Raw genomic sequence first — 26,374 nt, forward strand, 5'->3', positions numbered from 1 at the left:
TGTACTAACACATCATTCCTGTCTGTGACTGTGTTGTCCACTCTACACTCATACACAAAGTACACCTACCTCTAACACTGACACTGACTCTCTTCCTCTGTACTAACACATCATTCCTGTCTGTGCCTGTGTTGTCCACTCTACACTCATACACAAAGTACACCTACCTCTAACACTGACACTGACTCTCTTCCTCTGTACTAACACATCATTCCTGTCTGTGACTGTGTTGTCTACACTCATACACAAAGTACATTTACCTCTAACATTAGCAATGACTCTCTTCCTCTGTAATAACACATCATTTCTGTCTGTGGCTTGTTGTTCACTCTACACTCATATGCAAAGTACACCTACCTCTGACATTGACACTGACTCTCTTCCTCTGTACTAACACATCATTCCTGTCTGTGACTGTGTTGTCCACTCTACACCCATACACTCCTGTATCCAGGTAGTTGGCAGCACCAACACTCCATGTGCAGTCACCTCCACTCGGTGTTCCAGCTCGGCTGTCAACTGATGTATTTCCCCAGTACTGAATGAAACTACCGAAGATGTATGAGGCAGGACGACCTCTAGCTTGACACTTCAACGTCAGTGGCTGTCCCTCTGTGATGTTCACAGGGCTGAAGGTAATGTCAGGAGCATCTGGGGGAGAACAACTGCAGACTGTCACAACATTTTGATATATATCAATATTGATTATTTATATTGATATATATGTATATATGTAGCTATGTATATGTGTGTTTGTGTGTATGTATGTTCGTGTGTTAAATGATATAATAGCAAAAACCATCACAAAGTTACAATCATTGGTTTACTTGATTGACACAGTTAACAGTGACCCCGACACTATGTTTCTCTGTCAGTCTCCACTGTATATGCAGACAGACTCATTAATAGATATCTGTACTTATTACCGACACGTTGAAGATACCACTCATATAACAATACGCTGGTATCCTATGCCCTGGTCTAATACATTGTTTAATACCTAAGTGCGTGTTTATGTACTGCCGGTACCAGTTTCACTGAGAATATTGAAAACTCTCATCATCACCGGGCTTATTTAATTACATTTGCGCGAAGAGATGACAGATCCATGTGATGAGATTATGAATACTCAATGATCCCAGCAGCCTTGTTACTAGGCTGACGTCACGGGGCATTATTCCGCTGGTAAATCGTGAAATAAAATTTCACAAACTACGTAAAAGGATGTTTTGGGAATTAATTCAATATCTAGACCGTTGTAAGTTATGCTGTTCTGTTAAATTCAACATTGGATTATGCTGTTGATCGCATCTTGTTTTCTTATGCTTTTCTTATAATTTATTAGGGGAATGCCCATAGTTTGATGTAATGAGGTTTTAAAAGGTTATAAGCGTGAATTAATAAGTGTCTGTTTGTATTACACGTGAGCACGTTTACTATTGTTAATGTGTATGGGTGAATGGTCTGTGTTCTGAAGGAAATACAATTACAACATTACAATCATTGTTTTACATGATTGCCTGAGTGGGGAATGATCCGTAGACATTAGGTCGCCCGTGCAGACATCTGTATTGCTTTAGCTGATGTAATATACACATACACTATCTGTACTCTCAGTTAACACACTATCTGTACTCCCACTTAATAATCACCCTGACAGTAGACCTCTCCTGTAGACATCTGTGTTGCTTTAACTAATGTGATATACACAGACACTATAGTTACTCACAGTTAACAATGACTCTGACAGTAGACCTCCCCTGCAGACATCTATGTTGCTTTAACTAATGTGATATACACAGACACTATCTGTACTCACAGTTAACAATCACCCTGACAGTAGACCTCCCCTGCAGACATCTATGTTGCTTTAACTAATGTGATATACACAGACACATCGTTACTCACAGTTAACAATGACCCTGACAGTAGATCTCCCCTGTAGACTACCACCAGGACACACACTGCCTGTGTTGACTCTCCCAGTACAGCCGTACTCCCCGTCATCAGATCTGTTCAGGTCAGCTTTCATCACACTGCTTCCTAGTATTGGGGAATCATTGAAGTTCCAGGAGATGACAGTGTTGTCAGGATTACCATCAGCTGCACACGTGAGAGACAAGCTCTGTCCTTCTTTCCTGGTCTGTGTGGCAGCCGGAGTTAGTGTTGGTACGCCAACATCTGGAGGGTTAATTGTAGTTTTCCCATAGAATCGGTTCTACTAGTATGAATGATAAAATTAATGAATTTACAATGTATGAAGCATATTTCATTTTGACCATTCTCCACCTACATAAAAACTACGTATGACATTAAGAGATGACAATCCACAATAGAAGTTATGTTTCCAACTTAAAGTCAATATACTTACAGTATACACTGAGCAGCCTGGCATCTGATTGTGGACGTGAGGATCCGGCTCTGTCAGTGTAGTTGTTACCAGCAGCACATCTGATGTCAGCTCCGTTGTCAGCCTTCACTGGAGAGAACGTGTAGGAGCTGCCTGTGTGGACTGCTGCGTTGTTCTTGGTCCAGTAGAAGGTGGCCGGAGGGTTGCCATGGTCAGGGGACGAGGAACAGGTCAGTGATGTGGACTTTCCTTCACATAGAGTACCAGGGTTGGTTGTGGTGGGTTTGTCAGGTGGATCTGTAATATACACATACAGTGTGAAACACTGACAGGTGTACATGTATATTATTGTGATAACATTACGTACAGAAGGGACTAATTTTAGTCATCAGATGGTCATTCACATAGGTCTAGATTACCCCAAGACTGAATCATTCAGATATTGTACTTAATTTCTTTACTCACCAGGGAAGAGATCCCCCTTTTAATAACAATAAAAGCGACAAAACCCTTTCCATATACAAAATATATATCTGCAAAATCCATGTGTTTATGATACACTATCAAATAGAGATGGTATCTGGTGTTCGCAAAAATGTGAGCGTATCCTGCACCAACGGTTTTACCCGGCGAAAGCACATGCAAAGACAAGTAAATTGTTCACCTTAAAAAAGCATTTTATTACACGTTGTGTACAGTTTTGGGGCCTCAGCAACGCCTCTTCGCCCGATAGACACTACTATGTTGCCCAAAACAACTACGCATGCATCTGAAAATTGTGTTGTTGACATAATTTACTTGAATATGTCAAGTCTATGTTTTTGCTGTCAGGGATGTATATTGAGTCCTCTGGTATTTTCGTTTTTTCATTAGGGAATAATATTATGAAATCTCAAGTAACGGCAAGCATGGTATACAGATGTATCCTGACATCCTTGAACTTCTTATGCTCCTTTTTGCAGATGATGTTATTTTACTATCTGACACTGTTATTGGTCTACAGAATCAGTTGAATGTATTAGATAAATATACTAAGGAATGAAATTTATCTGTAAATTTAGATAAGACAGAAATTATAGTATTCAGAAAAGGGGGTCCTTTACATTTTAAGGAAAGATGGTACTTAAATGGACAAGAAACTAATGTAGTTAATGGTTATAAGTATCTCGGCATAATGTTTAATTCAACACTGAATATGGACAAATGTGTATCTGACTTATTACTGCGAGGGAAACGAGCTTTACTTAATATAATGTCTGTTTCACATAAACTTGGAGTTATTACACCAAAAGTATTTTTTAAATTATTTGATACTCAAATACAGCAAATTTTATTGTATGGATCTGAAGTGTGGGGTTACCGAAGATATGAATGTCTAGAAAGAATTCACCTACTGGCATGTAAAAAATTTCTTCGCGTTGGAATAGCAACACCAAATAATATGAAATATGGAGAATGTGGAAGATACCCACTTTACATTAATTCGCAAATAAAGTGTTTGAAATATTGGTTTAATATCATCCGTGTGCCAGAACATCGGCTTCCGAAAAAAGCTTATAACATGCTCTTTCATTTAGATAATATCGGTAAGGTTACATGGGTATCGCATATAAGGACACTATTATTCTCACATGGATATGGGTATATATGGCTTAACCAATCTGCTGGTGATCAACACTTATTTCTAAATGATTTTCGTAAAATAGCAATAAATATGTTCTATCAAGGGTGGCAATGCAACTTGGAAAACAGTTCACGTTATGATTTGTACAGAACATTTAAGACTCTATTAGAGCCAGAAAAATATCTATCAGTTTTAACAAATAGTCACCTAAGAAATGTATATATTAAATACAGACTTGGCTTGTCAAAACTTATGATTTATTTTGGACGGAATATATCACTTGAAAGAATACACAGAATTTGTCCATTCTGTAACTCTGCTATAGAAGACGAAACACGTTTTACCTTTGAATGTCCTTATTATGCAGAACTACGTACGAAATATATACCAGAATGTTTCTTATCTAAGACGAGTAGAATAGCGTTTGTTTCTATTTTGTCATCGAATGATGCCGATGTAATGTTTAAACTGTCTTTATTTGTAAAACATGGGATGGAACTACGAAATAACATGTTGAGTGGAAATTCATAATTTTAATTACCTCACCCTAGAAAGTCCTCATGATTATCACCGATTGTTAAATGAATGTTATATTTGTGTAATTTTTGTTGTATCTCCCAATCTGTAAATTCTCACGCACTGTATTTATCTGAACTTGTATATGGGCCGATGGCCTTTGATACAGTTAATGTCTTTGACTTTGACTTTGCTGTCGCCTATGATCTATCGCAGAACTCGCGAAACAAATAGACAGAGTATACACCTTATAGTAATGCAAGCATCGTGGCATTATAGAGGTCCATAACATCGCTAATAAACAAAGTAGTATGTCGAAAGGGCATCACAGCATTCATCGCCGCGTCTCCTCACGACCTTGAACTTGAGGGTAGCGCCCCTTGGACCAAGTGAACAATCACTAGAAATGTCGGCCTCATGTCAAAGGATGCAATCTCGTGTCGTGAATAGCATTCGGAACAGATGGTGCAGCTTACAGATCACAGCAGAGAAACCATCTGCTGACGTGTATGACATCACATGCGATCATCGTGCGGACTTGTCTCACTTTTATCAACATTGAACCGAGTTTGAAGCCAGATTTTCCGTTGAATGCAGATGTTATTGCCTGTCTATATACATGCTATTATCAACATGGTTTTTGAATCGGCATCTTATCCTCTTTTATCATCGATCTCTTAGAAAACCTCATACGGTATCTGCACGCTGTCTTGCCAGTGTGTTCCTGGAGGGAACAGTATGGTCGAATCATCATTTCCGAATGTTGTATAAATACACCACCTTTATACTGACAAAAGCAGCTGTTTCAACGTTGAATTTCGATAATATGCACATTTTATGTAAGCAATATTTAAATTACTACACTCTTCCCATGTTAGATACCGTTTGTATTACAACTCGTGTTTTTAAACACAGACGTTAACATAACATGTGTTTTGGGGTTCGAACGGTTGAGTGGGATATGCTCAAAAACACTTGCTCATAACAGTCGACAGATATTCGTGAATAAGTAAAGGGTTTTGTCGACTTATTTATAATTACATTTTATTGATCATTCAAACAACTTCTAGCTTCAAAGATAAAAAATATAATGAAATCAAATGACATGACTCGTCTCTCTATCTACCACAATACTCACAATAGACAGTCAACGTCTGTGTCACAGTCTCATTGTATCCTCCATACATCCACGATGCTCCACACTGACACTGTCTGGAGTTCTGGTGTTTAGTGACCAGGAAGGTGAGTGAGGACGTCTTGGTTCCCTCTCTGCTGGACTCACTGCCTGTGTTGCTGGTGTTGTAACATGACCACGTGATGTCAGCCAGTGGATTGCCTCCTGTCACTGTGCAGCTGATGGTCTTCTGGACTCCAGCATACATCACAGAGTGGAAATCCTCGACTGTAGGGCGGCCTGGAGGTGGGTCTGTAGAATCAAAAGACGAGCATCATGTAAGTTTATATATACATCACAGAGGGGACATCCTGGACTGTAGGACGGCCTGGAGGTGGGTCTGTAGAATCAAAAGACGATCTTCATGTAAGTTTATATCTACATCACAGAGGTGAAATCCTGGACTGTAGGACGGCCTGGAGGTGGGTCTGTAGAATCAAAAGACGAGCATCATGTAAGTTTATATATACATCACAGAGGGGAAATCCTGGACTGTAGGGCAGCCTGGAGGTGGGTCTGTAGAATCAAAAGACGAGCATCAGGTAAGTTTATATATACATCACAGAGGGGAAATCCTGGAGTGTAGGGCAGCCTGGAGGTGGGTCTGTAGAATCAAAAGACGAGCATCAGGTAAGTTTATATACACATCACAGAGGTGAAATCCTGGACTGTAGGACGGCCTGGAGGTGGGTCTGTAGAATCAAAAGACGAGCATCAGGTAAGTTTATATATACATCACAGAGGGGACATCCTGGACTGTAGGACGGCCTGGAGGTGGGTCTGTAGAATCTGTAGTGGATATCTGACATTAAAACAATTACGTTTCTAACCAAATAAACATGAAATTAAGCTGTTCGTCGCAAAGCCACTTTGCTATCAATAGTTTCATATCACTGTTTGGTAGTTATCGAAGTTTGAAGAGGATGAGCATGCATTGTCAGTTTTGTCATAACCGGTGTGCCGTGAATGATAGAATGTTGTTTGTTGAACTGTTCTAGACTCAGAATGTCAAGGGGGGCTCGTAGGAGCCGTGATTCGTCGGATTCGCCGTCCCTTGGGCACGCCAGAAACCTATGATTGTTGGTTCGAATCCCGGTTCGCCCCGATTATGTTTCTAGGTCTCCCAGCACCCTAACTGTGCTCGCGGGTTTCACTGAAGTGGGTAAATGTCTGAGATGTGCTTCACTTCGGGCCATCCTTCCACATTAAGATGACACGGCGCGATATAACTGTGATACTGTTAAAAGCGGTGTTAAAACCAACTCAATCACCCACTCGCTCAGAATATCAAAGCACAATTTCGAATGAGTAATGAATAATACGTTTGATCTACAATATACTTTACTTCATTTAATATTCCATGGCACGACTTCGCCTCATATACTCTAACCCCTGTCTATTTGGTTTACTGGCTTAACATGTCTGTGGTTGAAGAAACATATTAAAGCATATTCACACAAACACATGGAGATATTGGTAAAGAACAAGATTGGACGTGATGTAAATCAACTTACACTTGACATCCCCGACTGACGTCTGTGGTTGAGGAATATAACCATATTGAGCATATAAACACAAATACATGTGTATCGGTGCAAGAACTAAATGTGCTGTAAACCAACTTACACTTGACATCCCCGAGTGACAGGGTCTTGGTGACCACCACTGCTGTCCTGGTGTTTCTCACACTGCACCTGACATCTGTCTTGCTCCTGACAGGACGGAATGTCCGAGTCTGAGACCACTTGGTACTTGCTGATCCTGTCACAGATCCTGTACTTCCTCCTGTTATGCCAGACCCATCACTGTAGTCCCATGTGAAGGTCACTCCAGGAGACACAGAGGTCAAGGTCTCACATGTCAATGTCAAGTCACGGTCCTCTGCCACGACGGTGTTTGCTGGTTTTGTTACTCTCACCTGGTTTGTGTCAGGTCCGTCTGATGACAAGAATGTAGAATTATCATGCCTGTATTGACTGAATGTGTATATGTTGATGTAAGGGTTTCTGAAAGATTATTTACATTGTAGAACTGTTGGTATGATTATTTTTATTTTTACACAGTAGTTACAAGGCACCAAAGGCTTAGTATCACCAGTAATTACCATTCGGAATGGTAAAATGCAGTTGCACTCTCGTTACACTCTCGTATACAACAGAGAATAATATATGCTTCTATGTCTCTTGTGTACGCACTGGCCAAGTGTTTCACTTGTGGGAGTTTCACCGAAGTGGTAAACGTCTAAGCCCTACATCACTTCGGGCTTTCCTTCCACATTAAGCTGACACGCCGTGATATAACTGGAATACTGTTAAAAGCAGCGGTAAACCCAACTCACTCACTCACTTTAAAGAGCGTTTCTATTAATACATACATGTACACAGCAACTTTTTGCCGGAAGTGTTCTGTGAAGAATTCTCATCTGGTGACTGTATTCCTTTTATATGATACTTAAGATGAAAGCACACGGAGTAGTTTGCTCTCTAACATGCTGTTCATGAAATAATTGACATTTAAGACGCACTTCGTTCCCGCACTCAGTGAACCTCCTGGATTATTATTTGATTCAAAATGATTAGTAGCCTTGTTTCTTCACCATACACAACATATCAAATGGAAATTTAGACAAATACAGGAAAATATGACATGGTGGACTGTAATTATGCCTTCTTGTCGGTCGTATTTGACTACGGTGATAAGGCCGCATTGCTTGGAGGTGTAAGTCATGGTGAGAGCAAGCCAGACAAAACAATCACGCGCTTCCTACAGTTTCACTGTTTCTTCCACCGTCTGAGTGTGGAGACATTCGTCTCGTTTGCATGATCCGATTCATGACTGTTCACTAAATTTGCACTTATTTATACCTTCATCGTTTCATAGCTGTGAGCTCTCACTACCCACCCTTTGCACCATGTAGATTACCGGCGGTCATATAAATGTAGTAATTACGCACTTATCATATTATATGAGAGGATCTTCGGAGAGTAACTTAAGAACTTCATTGTTGCTGGGTCTCTTTGTATTAAAGCATTTCTGCCCTAGATATGATGTTTCATCCACTTCAGATGAGGTGAGGTGAAATGGGCTTTAACGACGCATCCAAGATCATTGCACTTGTATAGCGAAGTGTGTGTATGTGTGTGCGTGTGCGTGTGCGTGTGCGAGTGTGTGTGTGTGTGTGTGTGTGTGTGTGTGTGTGTGTGTGTGTGTGTGTGTGTGTGTGTGTGTGTGTGTGTGTGTGTGTGTGTGTGTGTGTGTGTGTGTGTGTGTGTGTGTGTGTGTGTGTGTGTGTGTGTGTGTGTGTGTGTGTGTGTGTGTGTGTGTGGCTGCTTATGATAGTCCGGACCGATTTATAGTGCTGGCCCACAGTTTAACATGAATACCCTACTCAGACACAGTGTACTGACTCTGAGCCGACCGGTCCTTGTTTTAGTCCCTTGATGTCGAAGTATTATTCACTTTAAATGCTGCGCAAATATGTTGGTGCTCGGAAAGGCTTTTGGAACTAGCGTTATAGAATGTTCATGAGTGAGTGAGTGAGTGAGTGACGTTTTCGCGGCATTGAGCAATATCCAAGCTATATACCGCCTTCATGGTCTAGTGAATACATCCTGCCCAGAGATCGCAAGCCGGTGCTTCGATCCCCGCCGTGTCATACCACCAGTGAATAATTGGATAAAACAAGGGCTTCTCGACTCGGAGTCAGTACACGGGACTTTGTATGGAGTCTAGCTATTTCTTTCAGCTAAATATGTAATACTCGACTGTCAGCCTAAACGTTATTTTGGGGGCAAACAGATTGCAACAATGTATTTTTGGTGGCTGACAATTTCTTTTTTATTAACAGTCAGAAACACAATCCTTTTTTTCAAGCATTTTATCGAGCATTTGGTTTAGAAAATCCCAGGCCCAGACTAAAATATAACATGGTCGGTCCCTAACACTTTGCTTACATTTTCAACAAACCCCTATTGGTTGTAACTGTCATTTTGGCCTTTAGTCTAAATTAACCGAGAGTTGAAAACAGGTTATTTTCGACCTCTGCTTTGAAAAGCACAGTGCTTAAGTATTTGTGTATACAATCTCAGAAATGAGATCTTTAAGCCTTACTCAAATAATTCTGATCTGACACAGGATGTAATGTCATTAAAATATCGTGTTGAATTTCATACTAAGATGTTTTGTGCACGTTACTTTATGGTCATCCAATTTGCAGTTAGCATGAAGGTGTGTGTAATAATATATACATTATTCTATATACAAAGACTTGGGTAGTATTTCTGTCTTTGGACGGGCCATGGGGCTTGACTTTCACATAAAGAACATTTACAGCAAAGTAGGAATTGGACTTACATGTATGAGGTTATCTATAGTATAAGTTCTATTTTATATTTTGTTACACAGTTCGGAAATATTTTGAATATTATGGCAGGGATGATCATAGAAATTTGCTGAAACAAACAACAATCTGTTTTGAGGAATGGTACCCTTATATCTCTGTCTTCCACATTTCTAATGTACCATGCTTGACTTTCTGCCAGAAGCTCAGACAATGCCAGGTAGAGTTTAATATGTGTTCAAATAGTCCTTGTTTGACTCTGTTTGACTGGGTCTACTTACACCAAACCTCCAGTGTGGCTCTGTTAGACTATGTCTACTATACCAAACCTCAAGTCTGGCTATGTTGGACTATGTCTACTTACATCAAACCTCCAGTGTGGCTCTGTTAGACCGGGTCTACTTACACCAAACCTCCAGTGTGGCTCTGTTAGACTGGGTCTACTTACACCAAACCTCCAGTGTGGCTCTGTTAGACTGGGTCTACTTACACCAACCCTCCAGTGTGGCTCTGTTAGACTATGTCTACTTACACCAAACCCCAAGTGTCTCTGTGTTTGACTATGTCTACTTACACCAAACCTCCAGTGTGGCTCTGTCGGACTGTCTACTTACACCAAACCTCCAGTGTGGCTCTATTAGACTGCGGGGATGTCTGACCGTTGATGTTTTCAGCCTGACAGTGAATGCTCCTCCCCTGGTCAGTCTTACTGACTGTGAATGTGACAGAGCTTGTTGTCTTCACCAGGACACCAGATGTCGTCTCTGTGCTGACTGTAGGAGTCGTTCCTGATGGCAAGGTCACCCAGGTCACAGTAGATGTAGGGAAACTAGCTGAGGTCACACAGGTCAAGGTCAAGGATTGACCCACTGCTTGTCCTATCTCCTCATTATCAGAGCTGATGTTTGTCAGTGTCACAGAAGTTACCGGAACTGTAACAACAAGTTTGACTTGATCTCTGTGTCTTTGTGGTGGTATCTTTTGTATCACTGTAATATGTTTCAGTTGTAATTCATGATATCTGATTTGGTTTTGATTAATGATGCGCATGTGTAGCAAGTGAACTAATCTACGCATACACAGAAATGGCTACATTTCTTTTCAAAACTCAAGTGGTTTTTTGTTCGCTCCACTGGTTCTAAACCCGAAATACAAATGGCAATGTGGTTTACTATAAACCAAATCTGTCATCGTTGCTTTTGAAATTGTTTCATATCTTTGTATTGGTGAAATGTCGCATTGTCACATTGTTGTGTTGTCGCACTTTGTTAAAAAAAGCAGTAATTAATATATGCGTGACAACGCCACAATGCGACATCACGACATTATGATGTCAAAACTAAGTAAGTGTTCGCATGTGCTCTTTTGTGTCGAATGAATTATTTGATTTGATTGGCTGAATGTGAACTTGCTCTTAATCCTATTAATTGAACTGAATTGAACTTTGCCTTTGTTATTTTTTATATGTAAGTGTGTCAGCACAATTGGTCATTTTGCATAATGTGTCAGCAACAAGTCCTTAGAAGTCTTTGGTCAACGTATGTATGCATGCCACAGGCCCATGTACATCATGTGATAGAATACCGAGAGACATAATGTTTTCATACTACAGTACAGACCAATAATTAATATCATATTATACATTGCTGCGGTCTGTGTGTTGCAACTGTGGACCGGCATTACTGGCAGGAACTGAAAGAAAACAACCTGTAAGTGTAGAATTAAAGTGCTGTTGACCATGTTCACTGCCAAATATAACCGCTCGCAGTCACCTGGTTGACGATTCTCACATGATTGTAATCACGTGATAATGTTTATTGGTACCATAATGGACATTTCTTGAAAAGCGCATTTTGCAATTGTTGTCATTCCTGTAAGTCATATTCCTTTTCGGCGAAATGGCTTGTTTTCACTTCATACGGTTTAGAACACATGCAACTATCTTTACTAATTATTCACCGAAATATTTCGTGATTCTATTGCAAGTGGTGAGCACTATAGTATTGTCTACAACGTATTGTCTAAAAGTTTCAAACTTGAAGAACTCAACAAGATGTAGCTAATATGGTCATCGTGTCTAAGTCGGTGACTTTCAGACTTTGGAACATGTTTTTGCAATCACAAAATGTTACAGAATAGGGCGCCCTAGGTCAACTATACAAGTCCAGGGTCAATAATCAGAAACCAGTCTTTAAGAGATCGAGCACAAACACCAAGACCACCGGATTTAAAGTTACTTACAAGACGATTAGAAATATAATCTCCATGCTCGCCGTAAACATGTTGTGCTACCTTAACAAATAGACACATTTAATCCAGACACCAGGCGAATCAACAATGATATCGTGTTATTATTTCAGATGAGCCCATATTAACAGATCTACGTGTCCGGAGGCGTCCTAAGCGGCGTCATACGAACGTAAACGTAAGGCAACGTGACGGATTTGGGGTTGGGTCTGTAATGATATGGGCTGGGATGGATTTGACGGCCCGAATGACACTGCATATCGTCCATGGAAGGGTCACTGGAGAGTACTACTGAGACAACATACTGGCGCCAGTAGTAGTGTTTTGTCTTTCAAGAAGATAGCACTATTGCCCACCGTTTGGAATATATACTGTTTCTAAGGTCGTTAAAGTAATCTTGTTTGTGACAAGTCTTTAATCGTAATGAAAGCTGAGCGATCAAGACAGATATAGTCACAAAAGAGAAACATATAGGTGATACTGATATAAATATAAATGTAAACTTTATGTGAAGTATGGCTCCATATCTTTACTCTAGTACCAACAGAGATACCCAGGCTTAACCGACCCCATGTTATAATGGCTGCCGTGGAACGCGTCCTATAGCTTCTTCATTAACAACAGCATCCTATTCGGCAATAATTCTGGAACTGTGAAGGACGAGGCAGCGAGGATCCGCCTTCGTTGGGCAAGTCTTAAACCAGACTACCGGTCAAAGGTGCCTTTATGCAACAACATCGCCAAATGAGATGTCAGTGGTGTCAAGAACGCAGAGTGAGGTCTTAGAAGCAATGGGGAACGGGAGCCATGATCATTTTGCCGCCAACTGCACACTGGAGGTTAGCAGAATAATGATGTGGAGGGTGTCGTCAACACTGGTATAATAAACCTGGTGCAAGAGCAAGGCAACTTAACAGCCCTACACTACTGTGATGACACCGCACGTTGTTCCCATTATGAACAACACGTGCATCACATATAATTCCTATGCACATTCCTAATGAAGCACAATGTACATGTCCACCCGTGGCCCTCTAGAGTTGGATCACCGGGTACACAAAGTCATCATGAAACACAGAAGCTGTTGTACATGCACTTCAGGACGAACGTGTGATCAGTACTCTCGCTTAGTCCCTGGGCAGAAGTACTTGAAGAGGCAGTACTTGACGGTAATGGTGGACATACACGATATTGAGAATCTCCCCCGAGTGTCTTTTGATATCAAATATATCAACACGTGTTGATAAAAGTGGAACAGGTCTGTGGCATGCCGAGGAGGTTTTCCACTTTTATCAACTCGCTGTGTGTAATGGTGGACATACAAGATACTATGTTCCCATTACGTTGACATTTGTCATTTCCATGATTTGACTTCGTATTCGACACGTGTGTACTGGTGTCCTGTTTGCAATATGTCATCACTCATCAAATGTGCAAATGTGCAGTAAATGTGTGTTACAGACAAAACGTTTGGTTTTGATTTTAGGGGAATATTTTAGTCTGATTTGTTCACATTGAAGACAATAGGCTCCACGGTTAAAACATAGGTGGAAAGATTTGTTGATAAATGTAACATTTGTCTTGACACTAAGTATTATAAAACTAATCCAATTCAACTTATTTGTTATGATAGAGATGTGGAGTGACAGCAAACTACACAAAGTGATAAAGTGATTAGCTTAATAAGGGTCAAATAAAAAATTCAAACTGCCGGAGACAGTTTCTTGCTGTGAAACCACGTTTGGTTTATTTAAATACAACGACACCAACAATAACAATATAATATATAATTTCTATAGTAACAATGAAAGATTTGTATTAATTTAGAAACAAGTAACTCACATTGCCATTGGTACTTCGGTTTTAGAACTATCGGAGTTAACAAAAGACCACTGGAGATTTGTAAAGAAGAATAACCATTTCTGCGCAAGCGCAGTTTACTTTACTTACCATACATGCGCACCATTAATCCTAAAGGGAGACAGCCGACAATGAGTCATTATGAATAGCTCGCACTGTCGCATTGTCGCACTGTCGCACTGTCGCACTGTCGCGATATCGCGCATTTTAGCTTCTTTTCCACGTATTTTAGGAGGGGCGACAATGCCACATCTTTTGACCTTGGCAAATGTCGCGTTGTCGCTGTCGCCCATTCGTAAAATAAAACACATTTTTAATTCTAAGCGCGACAACGTAACAACGCGACAACGCAACAAGTGGCAAAAATGGCGCTTTGGTTAGTGCTGACACGTTTTGCTCGTTTTTGTAAGGGCGTCAACGCGACAATGTCCCTTCCAGGATTCCATACGTATCTTATAGCACATATTCGAGTCGCATGTCAATTAAATGTAGACAAAAACTCTCTGTTCTAATCTCCGTCTTACCTTAAAATAAAACAGAACAAAGATATGCTTATTTTGAAAATAGGTCTACCTGATTTATGACAGTGATTGTGGTGTTAAACATATTCAATCATTTGTGTTCTTACTATCATCTATTTACATCTAAACGATGCCTGAAATACACTAACATGTCTTGGGGATTGGGCCCCATGTGGAATTTCTACCGAGGTTAATCGGTCGTTAAATATTGAACTGGCATCCTACTGCTTTTTGAAACATGTGATTTCACAATCATTCAAGCAAATTATGAACATTCCAAACCTTTTCAGCAATGTGCTCGGGGGAAATGAGGACACCCCAATTACTTGTTTGCAGTTACGTCAAAACCATTGCTTGTATGTCGCCGTTCACTGTATTGTGAATCTAATGCACTAATATATCTACTAACTGGACGCGGTATATTAAAACATTCAGGCTGATCACACACAAAATAAAATGTCTTTGCCTTCATATTAATTCCAAAACATTACCCAAATATAACGTGATCGTATCCGTAACTATTTAATAATGTGTAACTACTTAATAATTTTCAAACCAATGAAGGGCCATTCTGTTACTTATAATCTATGTTGCAGTTGAAGTAGTGTAGATACACACTTAACACATGCGATACTCACCAGGGAACTGTATGGTGTTTGACGTGACAGACTTTGTGTACGTGGGCGGGTCAAAGGAGTCGTGTTCCACACTGACAGTGAGAGACACCTGTCTGTTGTAGAGACTGGCTGTGTTTCCTGGTAGAGACAGAGTGTTGGTTGTCTGGACCTGGCCTGATGGACATGATCCCTGGGAGGAAGATGTACTGCTGGGAGGGACGCCACTCACACCCTGTAAACACAAAACAGTAGTTACAGAGACTGGCTGTGTTTCCTGGTAAAGAGTGTTGGTTGTCTGGACCTGGCCTGATGGACATGATCCCTGGGAGGAAGATGTACTGCTGGGAGGGACGCCACTCACATCCTGTAAACACAAAACAGTAGTTAGAGAGACTGGCTGTGTTCCTGGTAGAGACGGAGTGTTGGTTGTCTGGACCTGGCCTGATGGACATGATCCCTGGGAGGAAGATGTATTGCTGGGAGGGACGCCACTCACACCCTTGAAACACAAAACAGTAGTTACAGAGACTGACTGTGTTTCCTGGAAGAGACAGTGTGTTGGTTGTCTGGACCTGGCCTGATGGACATGATCCCTGGGAGGAAGATGTATTGCTGGGAGGGACGCCACTCACACCCTTGAAACACAAAACAGTAGTTACAGAGACTGGCTGTGTTTCCTAGAAGAGAGACAGAGTGTTGGTTGTCAGGACCTGGCCTGCTAGACAGGATCCCTGGGAGGAAGATATATTGCTGGGAGGGACGCCACTCACGCCCTGTAAACACGAAATAGTATATAGAGAAACTGGCTGTGTTTCCTGGTAGAGACAGAGTGTTGGTTGTGTGGACCTGGCCTGATGGACATGATCCCTGGGAGGAAGATGTACTGCTGGGAGGGACGCCACTCACGCCCTGTAAACACGAAATAGTATATAGAGAAACTGGCTGTGTTTCCTGGTAGAGACAGAGTGTTGGTTGTCTGGACCTGGCCTGATGGACATGAACCCTGGGAGGAAGATGTACTGATGAGAGGTGAGGAGGAGGTGAAGAAAGGTGAGGAGGAGGTGATGGTTGGGGAGGGGGGGGAGGTGAGAGGTGTAGATGAGGGGTGAGAAGTGAGGGGAGGTTTAGGGTTGAGGTGTACAGGAAGAGAGGTGAGGAGGAGGTGATAAGATGTGAGGAGGAGATGAGGAGAGGGGGTGATAGATGAGGAGATGAGGGGTGAGAGGTGGGGAGCAGTGGGTGAGAGGTGAGGAGGACGACAGGTGATGAGTAGGGGATGAGAGGTGATGAGGAGGTGAAGAAAGGTGTGGAGAAGGTGATGGTAGATGACGAGGAGAGGTGAGAGTTGTGGAAGAGGGGTGAGAGATGAGAGGTGAAGAGAACAGGATGAATGGTGAGGAGGAGATAAGTGTTGAGCAGTGGGTGAGCGGTAACGAGGGGCTAGAGGTGATGAGTAGGGGATGAGAGGTGATGAGGAGGGGATGAGAGGTGTAGAGGAGGTGAACAGAGGTGAGGATGAGTGGCCGAGAAGGGAGGAAGAGTGGGTGAGAGGTCAGGAAGAGGAATTGAGATGTACAGGGGGAGGGATAAGAGGTGAGGAGGGGGAATGAGAGGTGAGGAGAAGATGAGAGGTGAATAGGAGGGTTAGAGGTGAGGAGGGGAGGAGGAGAGAGGAAAAGGAGTGAATGATAGGTGACGAGGAGATGTGAGATGTGAGGAGGAAGTAATGAGAGTGAGGAAGAGGGGATTAGAGGTGAGGAGGGGATGATAGGTGAAGAGAGGAGGTGAGAGGTCAGCAGGAGGAGGGGATGATAGGTGAGGAGGGGGTGAGGAAAGATGAGGAGGAGAGGTGTGATGTGAAGAGGAGAGGGTGAGAGGTGAGGAGGAGTGAGCATGATGCGAGGAGGGTGGGGTGAGAGGTGAAGAGGAGGTGATGCAGAAGGGCGAGAAGGGAGGGGGAGATGAGAGGTGAGGAGGAGGGGGAGAGAAGTGCGGAGGGGGAGGAGCTAGGAGGGGCTGAGAGGTGAGGGGTCTTGAGGGGAGAAAAGTGAGGAGGGGTTAGAGGTGAGGTGAGAGGTGAGGAGGAGGTGATGCTAGGAGAGGAGGAAAGGTGAGGAGGAGGGGACGAAAAGTGAGGAGGAGGTGATGATTGGCGAGGGGGAGGGATTGAGGGGTGTGTAGGAGGGATAAGAGGTGAGGAGAGGGGGGTGCGGTTAGAGGTAAGTTGGAGAGGAGGAAAGTTGAGGAGGAGGTCATGACAGATCTCAAGCTATCGCGGTTCTCAGAAGGATAAGAGCTTAGCTTAAAGACTACTAGTTTACATGAACTGAGCTGCGGTGAGGGTCAAATATATTTTGTCAATGATTCAGTGGTTTAATTCGTTGTGGCTAGATATATGTAAATCATGTTATGTGAAAATGATGTTGATATGTTAAGTCGATGAGGAGAAGAAAGTTTATTATTGGCGGACGGGCCCAAAGCAGAAACAGGCATGAACGATGTCACGGTGAGCTTAAGATGAAAGGACCATATACATGGTATTACACTATGTTAATGAAACCAATCATGCAAGATTAGTGAAGCCATCAATATGAACATAGAGTGCCCAACCTGTTGGTATCTCCATGTGATGACGGCGGCAGGGGCAGCACATGGGGTGGTCACTTTGACGGAGATGGTGTTCTGTGGGGTAACGGAGGACGGGAGAGAAGTCAGTTTTTGAGAGAATGTCACAGAGCTCCAGTCCAGGACAGCTGGTAAGAAGCAATGATACAATTAGGATTCTGATGTAGACATGTACACGTCTACACAGTCCAGCCAATCGAGATAAGATATCAACACAGGACCACACTTTACGGCCGATCTGAGTACTTCACCATCTGACTAGAACTTTCAAACTGTTATCTTATCTAAAACACTTATTATTAAATATAAACATTCAAGGCGACATGTATGTTATAACAATGTAAATATTTGTGAGGTTTTGTACATCTGTTCTATTGACAAGGACTCGTAGAACTGAGCGCAGGACTGAGGTGAGTTTAACACCGTTATGACCAGTAACCCAATTATTTCATGTTGTGTGCCCATTTGATGTGGGAAAATTGTTTTTCTGTTGATTTTTACTTTACGTCGGTAAAGTTGCTGACTTGTAAGTGATTTGTGTGATATCCATGACTGGAAAAAAACCAAAATAAATCAAGGTTTGGATGGCGGGTAGGTGAGGGTAACAGTGTATTTTTTAACAGTTACATTAGGGACTTTATAGCTTAGAAATATTTGCCGTTCTCAAATATGTTTTCATTTGGGTGTTCACCTCACATGAACTTTAACTTTCCTATAAGTTATGACGCGTTGTCGGATCTCCAATTAGATTTATTTTCAAATTAGTTCCAAATGTGTGCATAATTTGATTTGTTTCCATTGATCACCACGTGATTAAAACACATATAACCCACCTGCGACCTGTGACAGCGTGATGTTATTTGACACTGTTGTACCAACACTACATGTCCATGTCCCGCTGTCTCTGGTGGAATCTGGTGATGCGATGTCAAGAGTCAGGATCCTGGATGTACTGTCCAGACGCACAGAGTATCCTGAGACAGGTGTCCCACAGCTGCCTGATGATGTGCAGCCTCCCATGATAAGACTTTCATCCTTATGGAAGCGAGTTGTTCTACTGAGAGCCGCATCTAGTGTACAGGTGATGCTGAAACTGACGCCTTCCACAGGAACACGTCTGTTGGTGGCAAGAACAGGAGCTGATTCTGAAACAGTGTAATACACGTAAATTGTATCTTCACTAGGTATTATTTTGTTCACAAGTTGTTTTCTCTCACAACAATTTGAGCATTTGTGAATATTCACTCTCTTGAACGATACACTGATTGTGAATTGATCACCTTGAGATTATGTCATATAGATATTTATGAGGGTGGAATAGAATGTATACAATCGTGTATAATGTATATATAAATTTCTAGATGAGTCCCCGTTAGATGCAGTTTTCTTACAGCTAGTGTTTGTTTCAAAACGTTTCTAACGAACGAAACACTGGAAATACACGAGTAATAAAAACGATATCTTACGGGGACGAGTGTGTAGTAATGTATTTATACAAACAGACAAACAGACGTTTGGTTTAACACCGCCTTGAACATTATTTCACGGTGTGTCAGCTTATCATGATAGGAAAACCCGAAGTGATGCAAGTCTCGGACGTTTACCCACGAGCACTGATATAGTGCTGACAAACCTAGGAACCAAATAGGGGCGAACCAGGTTTCTAATCCTCGATCATAGGTTTCTTGGGTGCTCAAACGACATAATTCTGCACAGCGAATTGTAGCGCCTTAGATGGTACCAACATCAAACTTGGTAAACTTGCAATATCAAGGACCGCCTCCGTGATCAAGTTGATATAGCGCCTGTCCGGAAACGGCCAGAATTAAAAGGATAAAACAAGGACTGGTCGGCTCAGAGTCAGAATACGGTATCCTAGTGAGGCAGTGTATCTGTGTGAAAAAGACAAAACACACAAACACACACATACACACAAACATACACACACATAAACACACACATTCACACACATACACATACAAACACACACATACATACACACAAAAACATTAAATTACACACGAAACACGAACATACACATACACACAGACAAACACATACACACACAAACACACACACATACACACAGACACAAACACACATAAACACATACATATTTACACACAAACACACAGACATACATATACACATGCACATAAACACACACACACACAAACACACAAACACACATAAACACATATGCACACACAAACACACAGACACAAACACACATAAACACATATATATTTACACACAAACACACAGACATACATTTACACATGCACATAAACACACACACACACAAACACACAAACACACATAAACACATACATAAACATACAGAAACACACACATAGAGAAATACACACATACTCACAAAATGTGACACACACAAATACACACAGATATACATACAAACACACATGCACACACATACATACATAAAAACACACACATACACACACAAACACAGACGCACGTACACACATGCATACACATACACACACGAACAAACACTTACACATGAACACAAACATACATATACACACATACATACACATACACATACAAACACACATATACACACACATATATGCAAACATACATACATATAAACAAAGACATTTAATTACACACAATACACACATGCACATACACACACAAACACACATACACACGGCAATACAGATACATAAACACACACAAACACACACTCACAAACACACGCACATGAACACAGAAACATACAGAAACACACACATACAGAAACACACACAAATACATACATGTACACACATACACACACACATGCACATATACACACACATATACACACACATATATGCAAACATACACACATATACACAAAGACATTTAATTGCACACAATACACACATGCACATACACACACAAACACACATACAAACATACTTGAACACACAAAATACACATACACACAGATATACACATACACACACAAACACACATACACACGGCAATACAGATACATACACACACACAAACACACACTCACAAACACACGCACATGAACACAGAAAGATACAGAAACACACACATACAGAAACACACACAAATACATACATGTACACACATACACACACACATGCACATATACACACAAACGCGCTCACATACACACATGCATACACATACACACACGAACAAACACAAACATACACACACAAAAACAAACATATACACACAAACACACACACATACATATATATACAAACACACACATATATACACAAACACACGCATATATACACACATACCCACACAAAGACATTCAATTACACACAATACACACATATGTCCATACACACACATACACACATACATGGACACGCACAAACAAAACATACAGAAGGACATACACATACACAGAAACAAACACACACATACACACAGGCATACACATACACAGAAACACACACTCACAAACACACAAACACATAAACACACACACATAAAACGTTACATGACCATACACATACACACACATACAGAAACACACACAGATACACATGCACACACACACACACATATACACACACAATCTCACACACGTAAATACAAAGATATACATACAAACACACACATGCACACGCACATTTATACACACATACATACATGCACACACATGCACACAACACAAACATACACGCCCATACACACATGCATACACATAAACACACGAACAAACACATACACATACACACAATAACAACGATACACACACATACATGCACAAACACACACAAACACACACATGCATACACATGCACACAGACATACACATACACACAGACACACAGGCATACACATACACATACAAACACACACACATACATGTACAACACTAATTCATACAGGCATACACATACAAACACACACACACACACACATACACACAAACGCACACACATAAACACATACATGAACACAGACAATAACACATACACACAGACATACACAAACTCAAACTCACAAACACATACACACATACACACATAAACACATACATGAACATACAGAAACACAAACATACAGAAACATACACAAATACACATAGACACACACACATACACACAATCTCACAAACAGATACACACATATATACATACAAACACACACATATATACACACATATACACAAAAACAAACATATACACACAAACACACACATACCTACATATACATACACATACACAGACACGCACACAGACACACACAAACACACATATACACACAAACACGCACGTGCATATGCAAAAACACACAAATACACACACATACACATACATGCACATACACACACAAGCACACACACAAAAAAACACACATATACACATGTATACACACAAACACACGCACACACACACAAATTTAAGAATTGTCTTTCCCTTTGTGAGTTCATTTGATAATGAATATTCATCGAGTGAAGGCCAAACTGTATGAGCGTCGGAGCTGTATTACATTGACCACACTACTTTTACGACGATAGTTACGATGTATGCCACCATGTCAGTAGTGCCTTTACGAATCTTTTTTGTGATTTCGGGTTTCCTATTACAATCCCTGGTCTGTCAGCGCCGCACCAGTGGAGCACATCATGTTTCACCGAAGTAGTAAACGTAAATATCAGACCTATCGCCCTCATTTATCGGCTGTAATGTATACATGCTATCACTATAACACAGACAGACGTGAACAGGCGTCCCAGTGTTCCCTTACCTGTATAACGAAACTGTCCGACATTCACCAGGATCAGGAGTGAAATGTATTTGAGATATCCATAGGTAAACATTGTGGCTGCAACATTGACAGTCTTACACTCTCACATACACGACGTTGTAACCTGAAGTGTACGTACTCAAGTGGTATTTTACTTCCGGGTAGCCGAGACAATATGTAGGTCAGAACTACACCGAGATATAAATAAGTGCGCAGGCCATATCCACAGATCATATGTAGTATATAAATACTTCATGCAGAGCACATTGACCTAGAGATGTTATCTGCACGTAACTACCAGTCTGGCACATTGTTTCTAAGTATTGCTTATATCCAATACGCCACACATCTATTTCCTACAACTCTCAATCAAGAACAATGTGTGGCGTATGGGAAATTCAAGGAACAAACCAGACCTGTATCTATGTGCCAGGTGGCCCTGTGTACAGCGCGCAGGTCACAAATCAGGCGAAGTTGAGCAACGTTGGTCACCGAGAGTCACGGAGAGTCTAATGGAGAGTCATGGACGGGTTCGGCAGCTTGATTTTAGAGTTTCTAGGCCTACGGTCCTGCCCCACACTGAAGCACATGTAGCACTTGTAGCACATGTGGTGTCTCCTTAGCCAAGTGTCTTTGTTCAAAGTATGCCTCTGTTAATCTAGCAATGACTGGCTACCCGGAAGGATGAGGTTAAGTGACTGTTAGGCAGCTCGGGTTGCATACTTCCTAGGGATCTGAGAAAGAAAATCTGGTGCACACTGTTCCACTGACCGGGGTAATAATGGTATTAGCGCTTTTAGCATGCGTGAACGGATGGGCTGTGGCGCATAACAAATACCCTATAATAGGTCTTCAGCAACCTATGCTTGCCCTACTAGGCGACTCAGCTTGTCGTATGAAGCGACTAACGGGGTCGGGTGGTCAGGCTCGCTGACTTGGTTCATGCATGTCATCATATCCCAATTTCGTGGATCGATGGATCGATTGGATTGTCTGATCCAGACTCGATTATTTACAGACCGCCGTAATATAGCTGGAATATTACTGAGTGCGGCGTTCAACAACAAACAAACAAATAAGCAAAACAATATCCATTTATTATTATTATACACAATACTAGGGCTCTCCCCTTGTGGTGCAATACCTTTGATCATGTTTCGTACCACTTATTGCACAATAACTTGGCTATTCTTTTGTACCACTTGTGTATCAATACCAGGGCTCCTCTTTCGTAACATGTGTGTCGCAATACCTGGACTAATGTTTCGTACCACTTGTGTATCAATACCAGAGCCCCTCATTCGAACTACTTATGGCACAATACCTGGGCTCCTGCTTCGTATCACTTGTGTCGCAATAGCTGGCCTTCTGTTTCGTACCACTTATTTCGCAATAGCTGGGCTAATGTTTCGTAGAACTTGTGGCACAATACCTGGGCTCCTGCTTCGTACCACTTGTGTCGCAATAGATGGGCTCCTGTTTCGTGCCACTTGTGTCACAATAGCTTGGCTTCTGTTTCGTAGAACTTGTGGTACAATACCTTGGCCCCTGTTTCGTGCCATTCCCGTGGCAATAGCTGAGCTCCTGTTTCCTAGAACTTGTGTCGCAATAGCTGGACTCCTGTCTCGTACCACTCCTGCCACAATATTTTGGCCCCTGTTTCATACCACTTGTGGTAAAATACCTGGGCTCCTGTTTCATACCACTCGTGTCGCAATACCTAACCTCATGTTTCATACCAGTTGTGTCGCAATACCTGGGGTCCTGTTTCGATCCACTTATGGCACAATATCTGGGCCCCTCTTTCGTACTACTTATGTGTCAATAGCAGGGATCCTGTTTTGTAACACTTGTGTCGCAATACCAGAGCAAATGTTTCGTACCACTCGTGTTGGAATACCTGGGCCCCTGTTTCGTACCACTTGTGAGTCAATACCAGGGCTCCTGTATCGAACCATTTGTATCGCATTACCAGGGCTCCATTTTCGTACAACGTGTGTAGCAATACTTGGCCTCCTGTTTTGTTAAACGTATGTCGCAATACCCGGACTCCTGCTTCATACGACTTGTGTAGCAATACCAGGGCCACTGTTTTGTACCATTTGTATCTTAATACCAGGACCCCCGTTTCGTGCCACGTATGGCGCAATACCTGGGCTCCTATTTCGAACCACTTATGGCACAAACCCTGGGGCCCTGTTTCGTGCCACTCGTGTCGGAATAACATGGCTCTTTTTTCGTACAACTTATCGCGCAAAACCTGGGCTCCTGTTTCGTACCACTTATGGCGCAATACCAGGGCCCCTGTTTTGTACCACCTGTGTGTCAATACCAGGGCTACATTTTTGTACCACTTGTATCGCAATACCGGCGCCGCTGTTTCGTACCGCTTGTATCGCAATACCTTGGCCTCCGTTTCGTGCCACTCGTGTCGGAATACCAGGGCTCCTGTTTCGTGCCACTCGAGTCGGAATACCAGGGCTCATGTTTCGAACCACTTATTGCACAATACCAGGGCCCCTGTTTCACACCACTTGTATTGCAATACCTGGGCTCCTGCTTCGTACCACTTGTGTCGCAATAGCTGTGCCCCTGTTTCGTGCCATTTCCGTCGCAATAGCTGGGCTCCCTTGTCGAACCTCTCCTGCCACAATACCTGGGCTCCTGTTTCGTACGACTTGTGGCACAATAAATGGGCTCCTGTTTCATACCACTCGTGTCGCAATATCTGGGCTCCTGTTTCGAACCACCTATGGCACAATGTCAGGGCCACAGTTTCGTACCGCTTGTGTCGCAATACCTTGGCCCCGTTTCTTACCACTTGAACAGCAATATTTAGGCCCCTGTTTCCTCCCATTCGAGTCACAATACCTGGGGTCCTATTTGGAACTACTTATGGCACAATCCCTTGGGCCCTGTTTCGAACCACTCGTGTCGGAATACCTGGGCACCTATTTCGAACCACTTATGGCACAAACCCTGGGCTTTTTTTTACCACTTGTACCGGAATATCTGGCCTCCTGTTTCGTACAACTGGTGTCGCAACACCAGGGCTCCTGTTTCGTGCCACTCGTGTCGGAATACCTGGGCCCCTGTTTCGTACCCCTTGAACAGCAGTATTAAGGCTCCTGTTTCGTACCACTTGTGACGCAATTCCTTGGCCCCTGTTTCGCACCATTCGTGTCGGAATACTTGGGCTCCAGTTTCGTACCACTTATTGCATAATACCCGAGCTCCTGTTTCGTACCACTTGTGTAACAATACCAGGGCTCCTGTTTTGTACCACTTATATCGCAATACCTGGAATAATATTTCGTACCACTTGTGTATCAATACATTGGCCCCTGTTTCGAACCACTTAAGGCACAATACCTGAGCCCCTGTTTCTCATCACTTGTGTATCAATACCAGGGCTCCTGTTTCGTACCAAATGCGTATCAATAACCGCCTCCCTGTTTTATACCATTTGTATCGCAATATCCAGGCTCATGTTTCGTAACACTCGTTTCCCCACCAGGGCTCCTGTTTCGAGCCCCTTATGGTGCAATACCTGGGCTCCTGTCTCGTACCACGTGTTCCACAATACCTGGGCTCCTGTTTCGTACCACTTGTGACACAATACCTGGGCTCCGTTTTCGTACCACTTGTGGCACAATACCAGGGCTCCTGTTTCTAACCCCTTATGGCACAATACTTTGCCCCTGTTTCGTACCACTCGTGTCGGAATACCTGGGCCCCTCTTT

General features: G+C 42.2%; 1 protein-coding gene across 1 annotated transcript; it reads right to left on the reverse strand.

The window, feature by feature from the left end:
* Window positions 1–1,900: 1,900 nt before the first annotated feature.
* LOC139441713 (uncharacterized) lies at window positions 1,901–25,117 on the reverse strand. The gene is made up of 12 exons (XM_071222508.1): window positions 25,036–25,117; window positions 18,707–19,018; window positions 17,859–18,001; window positions 16,269–16,688; window positions 15,782–15,883; window positions 15,610–15,612; window positions 15,270–15,480; window positions 10,618–10,935; window positions 7,291–7,602; window positions 5,629–5,916; window positions 2,372–2,647; window positions 1,901–2,181 (listed from the first exon to the last, which is right to left on the reverse strand). Exons 1-12 carry the CDS (start codon window positions 25,115–25,117, stop codon window positions 1,901–1,903), a joined length of 2,748 nt encoding a protein of 915 aa, XP_071078609.1.
* Window positions 25,118–26,374: the final 1,257 nt, after the last annotated feature.

This window comes from Haliotis cracherodii, unplaced genomic scaffold, assembly GCF_022045235.1.
Source record: "Haliotis cracherodii isolate W230 unplaced genomic scaffold, xgHalCrac1.p SCAF_43, whole genome shotgun sequence".
Classification (NCBI taxonomy): Eukaryota; Metazoa; Mollusca; class Gastropoda; order Lepetellida; family Haliotidae; genus Haliotis; species Haliotis cracherodii.

Excerpts from the sequence above, each read along its gene's own strand:
- LOC139441713 (XM_071222508.1), bottom strand. The coding sequence starts at position 25,117 with ATGAGCCCTGGTATTCCGACTCGAGTGGCACGAAACAGGAGCCCTGGT. Across the intron at positions 18,002-18,706 it reads CACGCTGTCACAGGTCGCAG|CTGTCCTGGACTGGAGCTCT; the intron begins GTGGGTTATATG and ends GCTTCTTACCAG. Across the intron at positions 2,648-5,628 it reads ACAGACGTTGACTGTCTATT|ATCCACCTGACAAACCCACC; the intron begins GTGAGTATTGTG and ends TGTATATTACAG.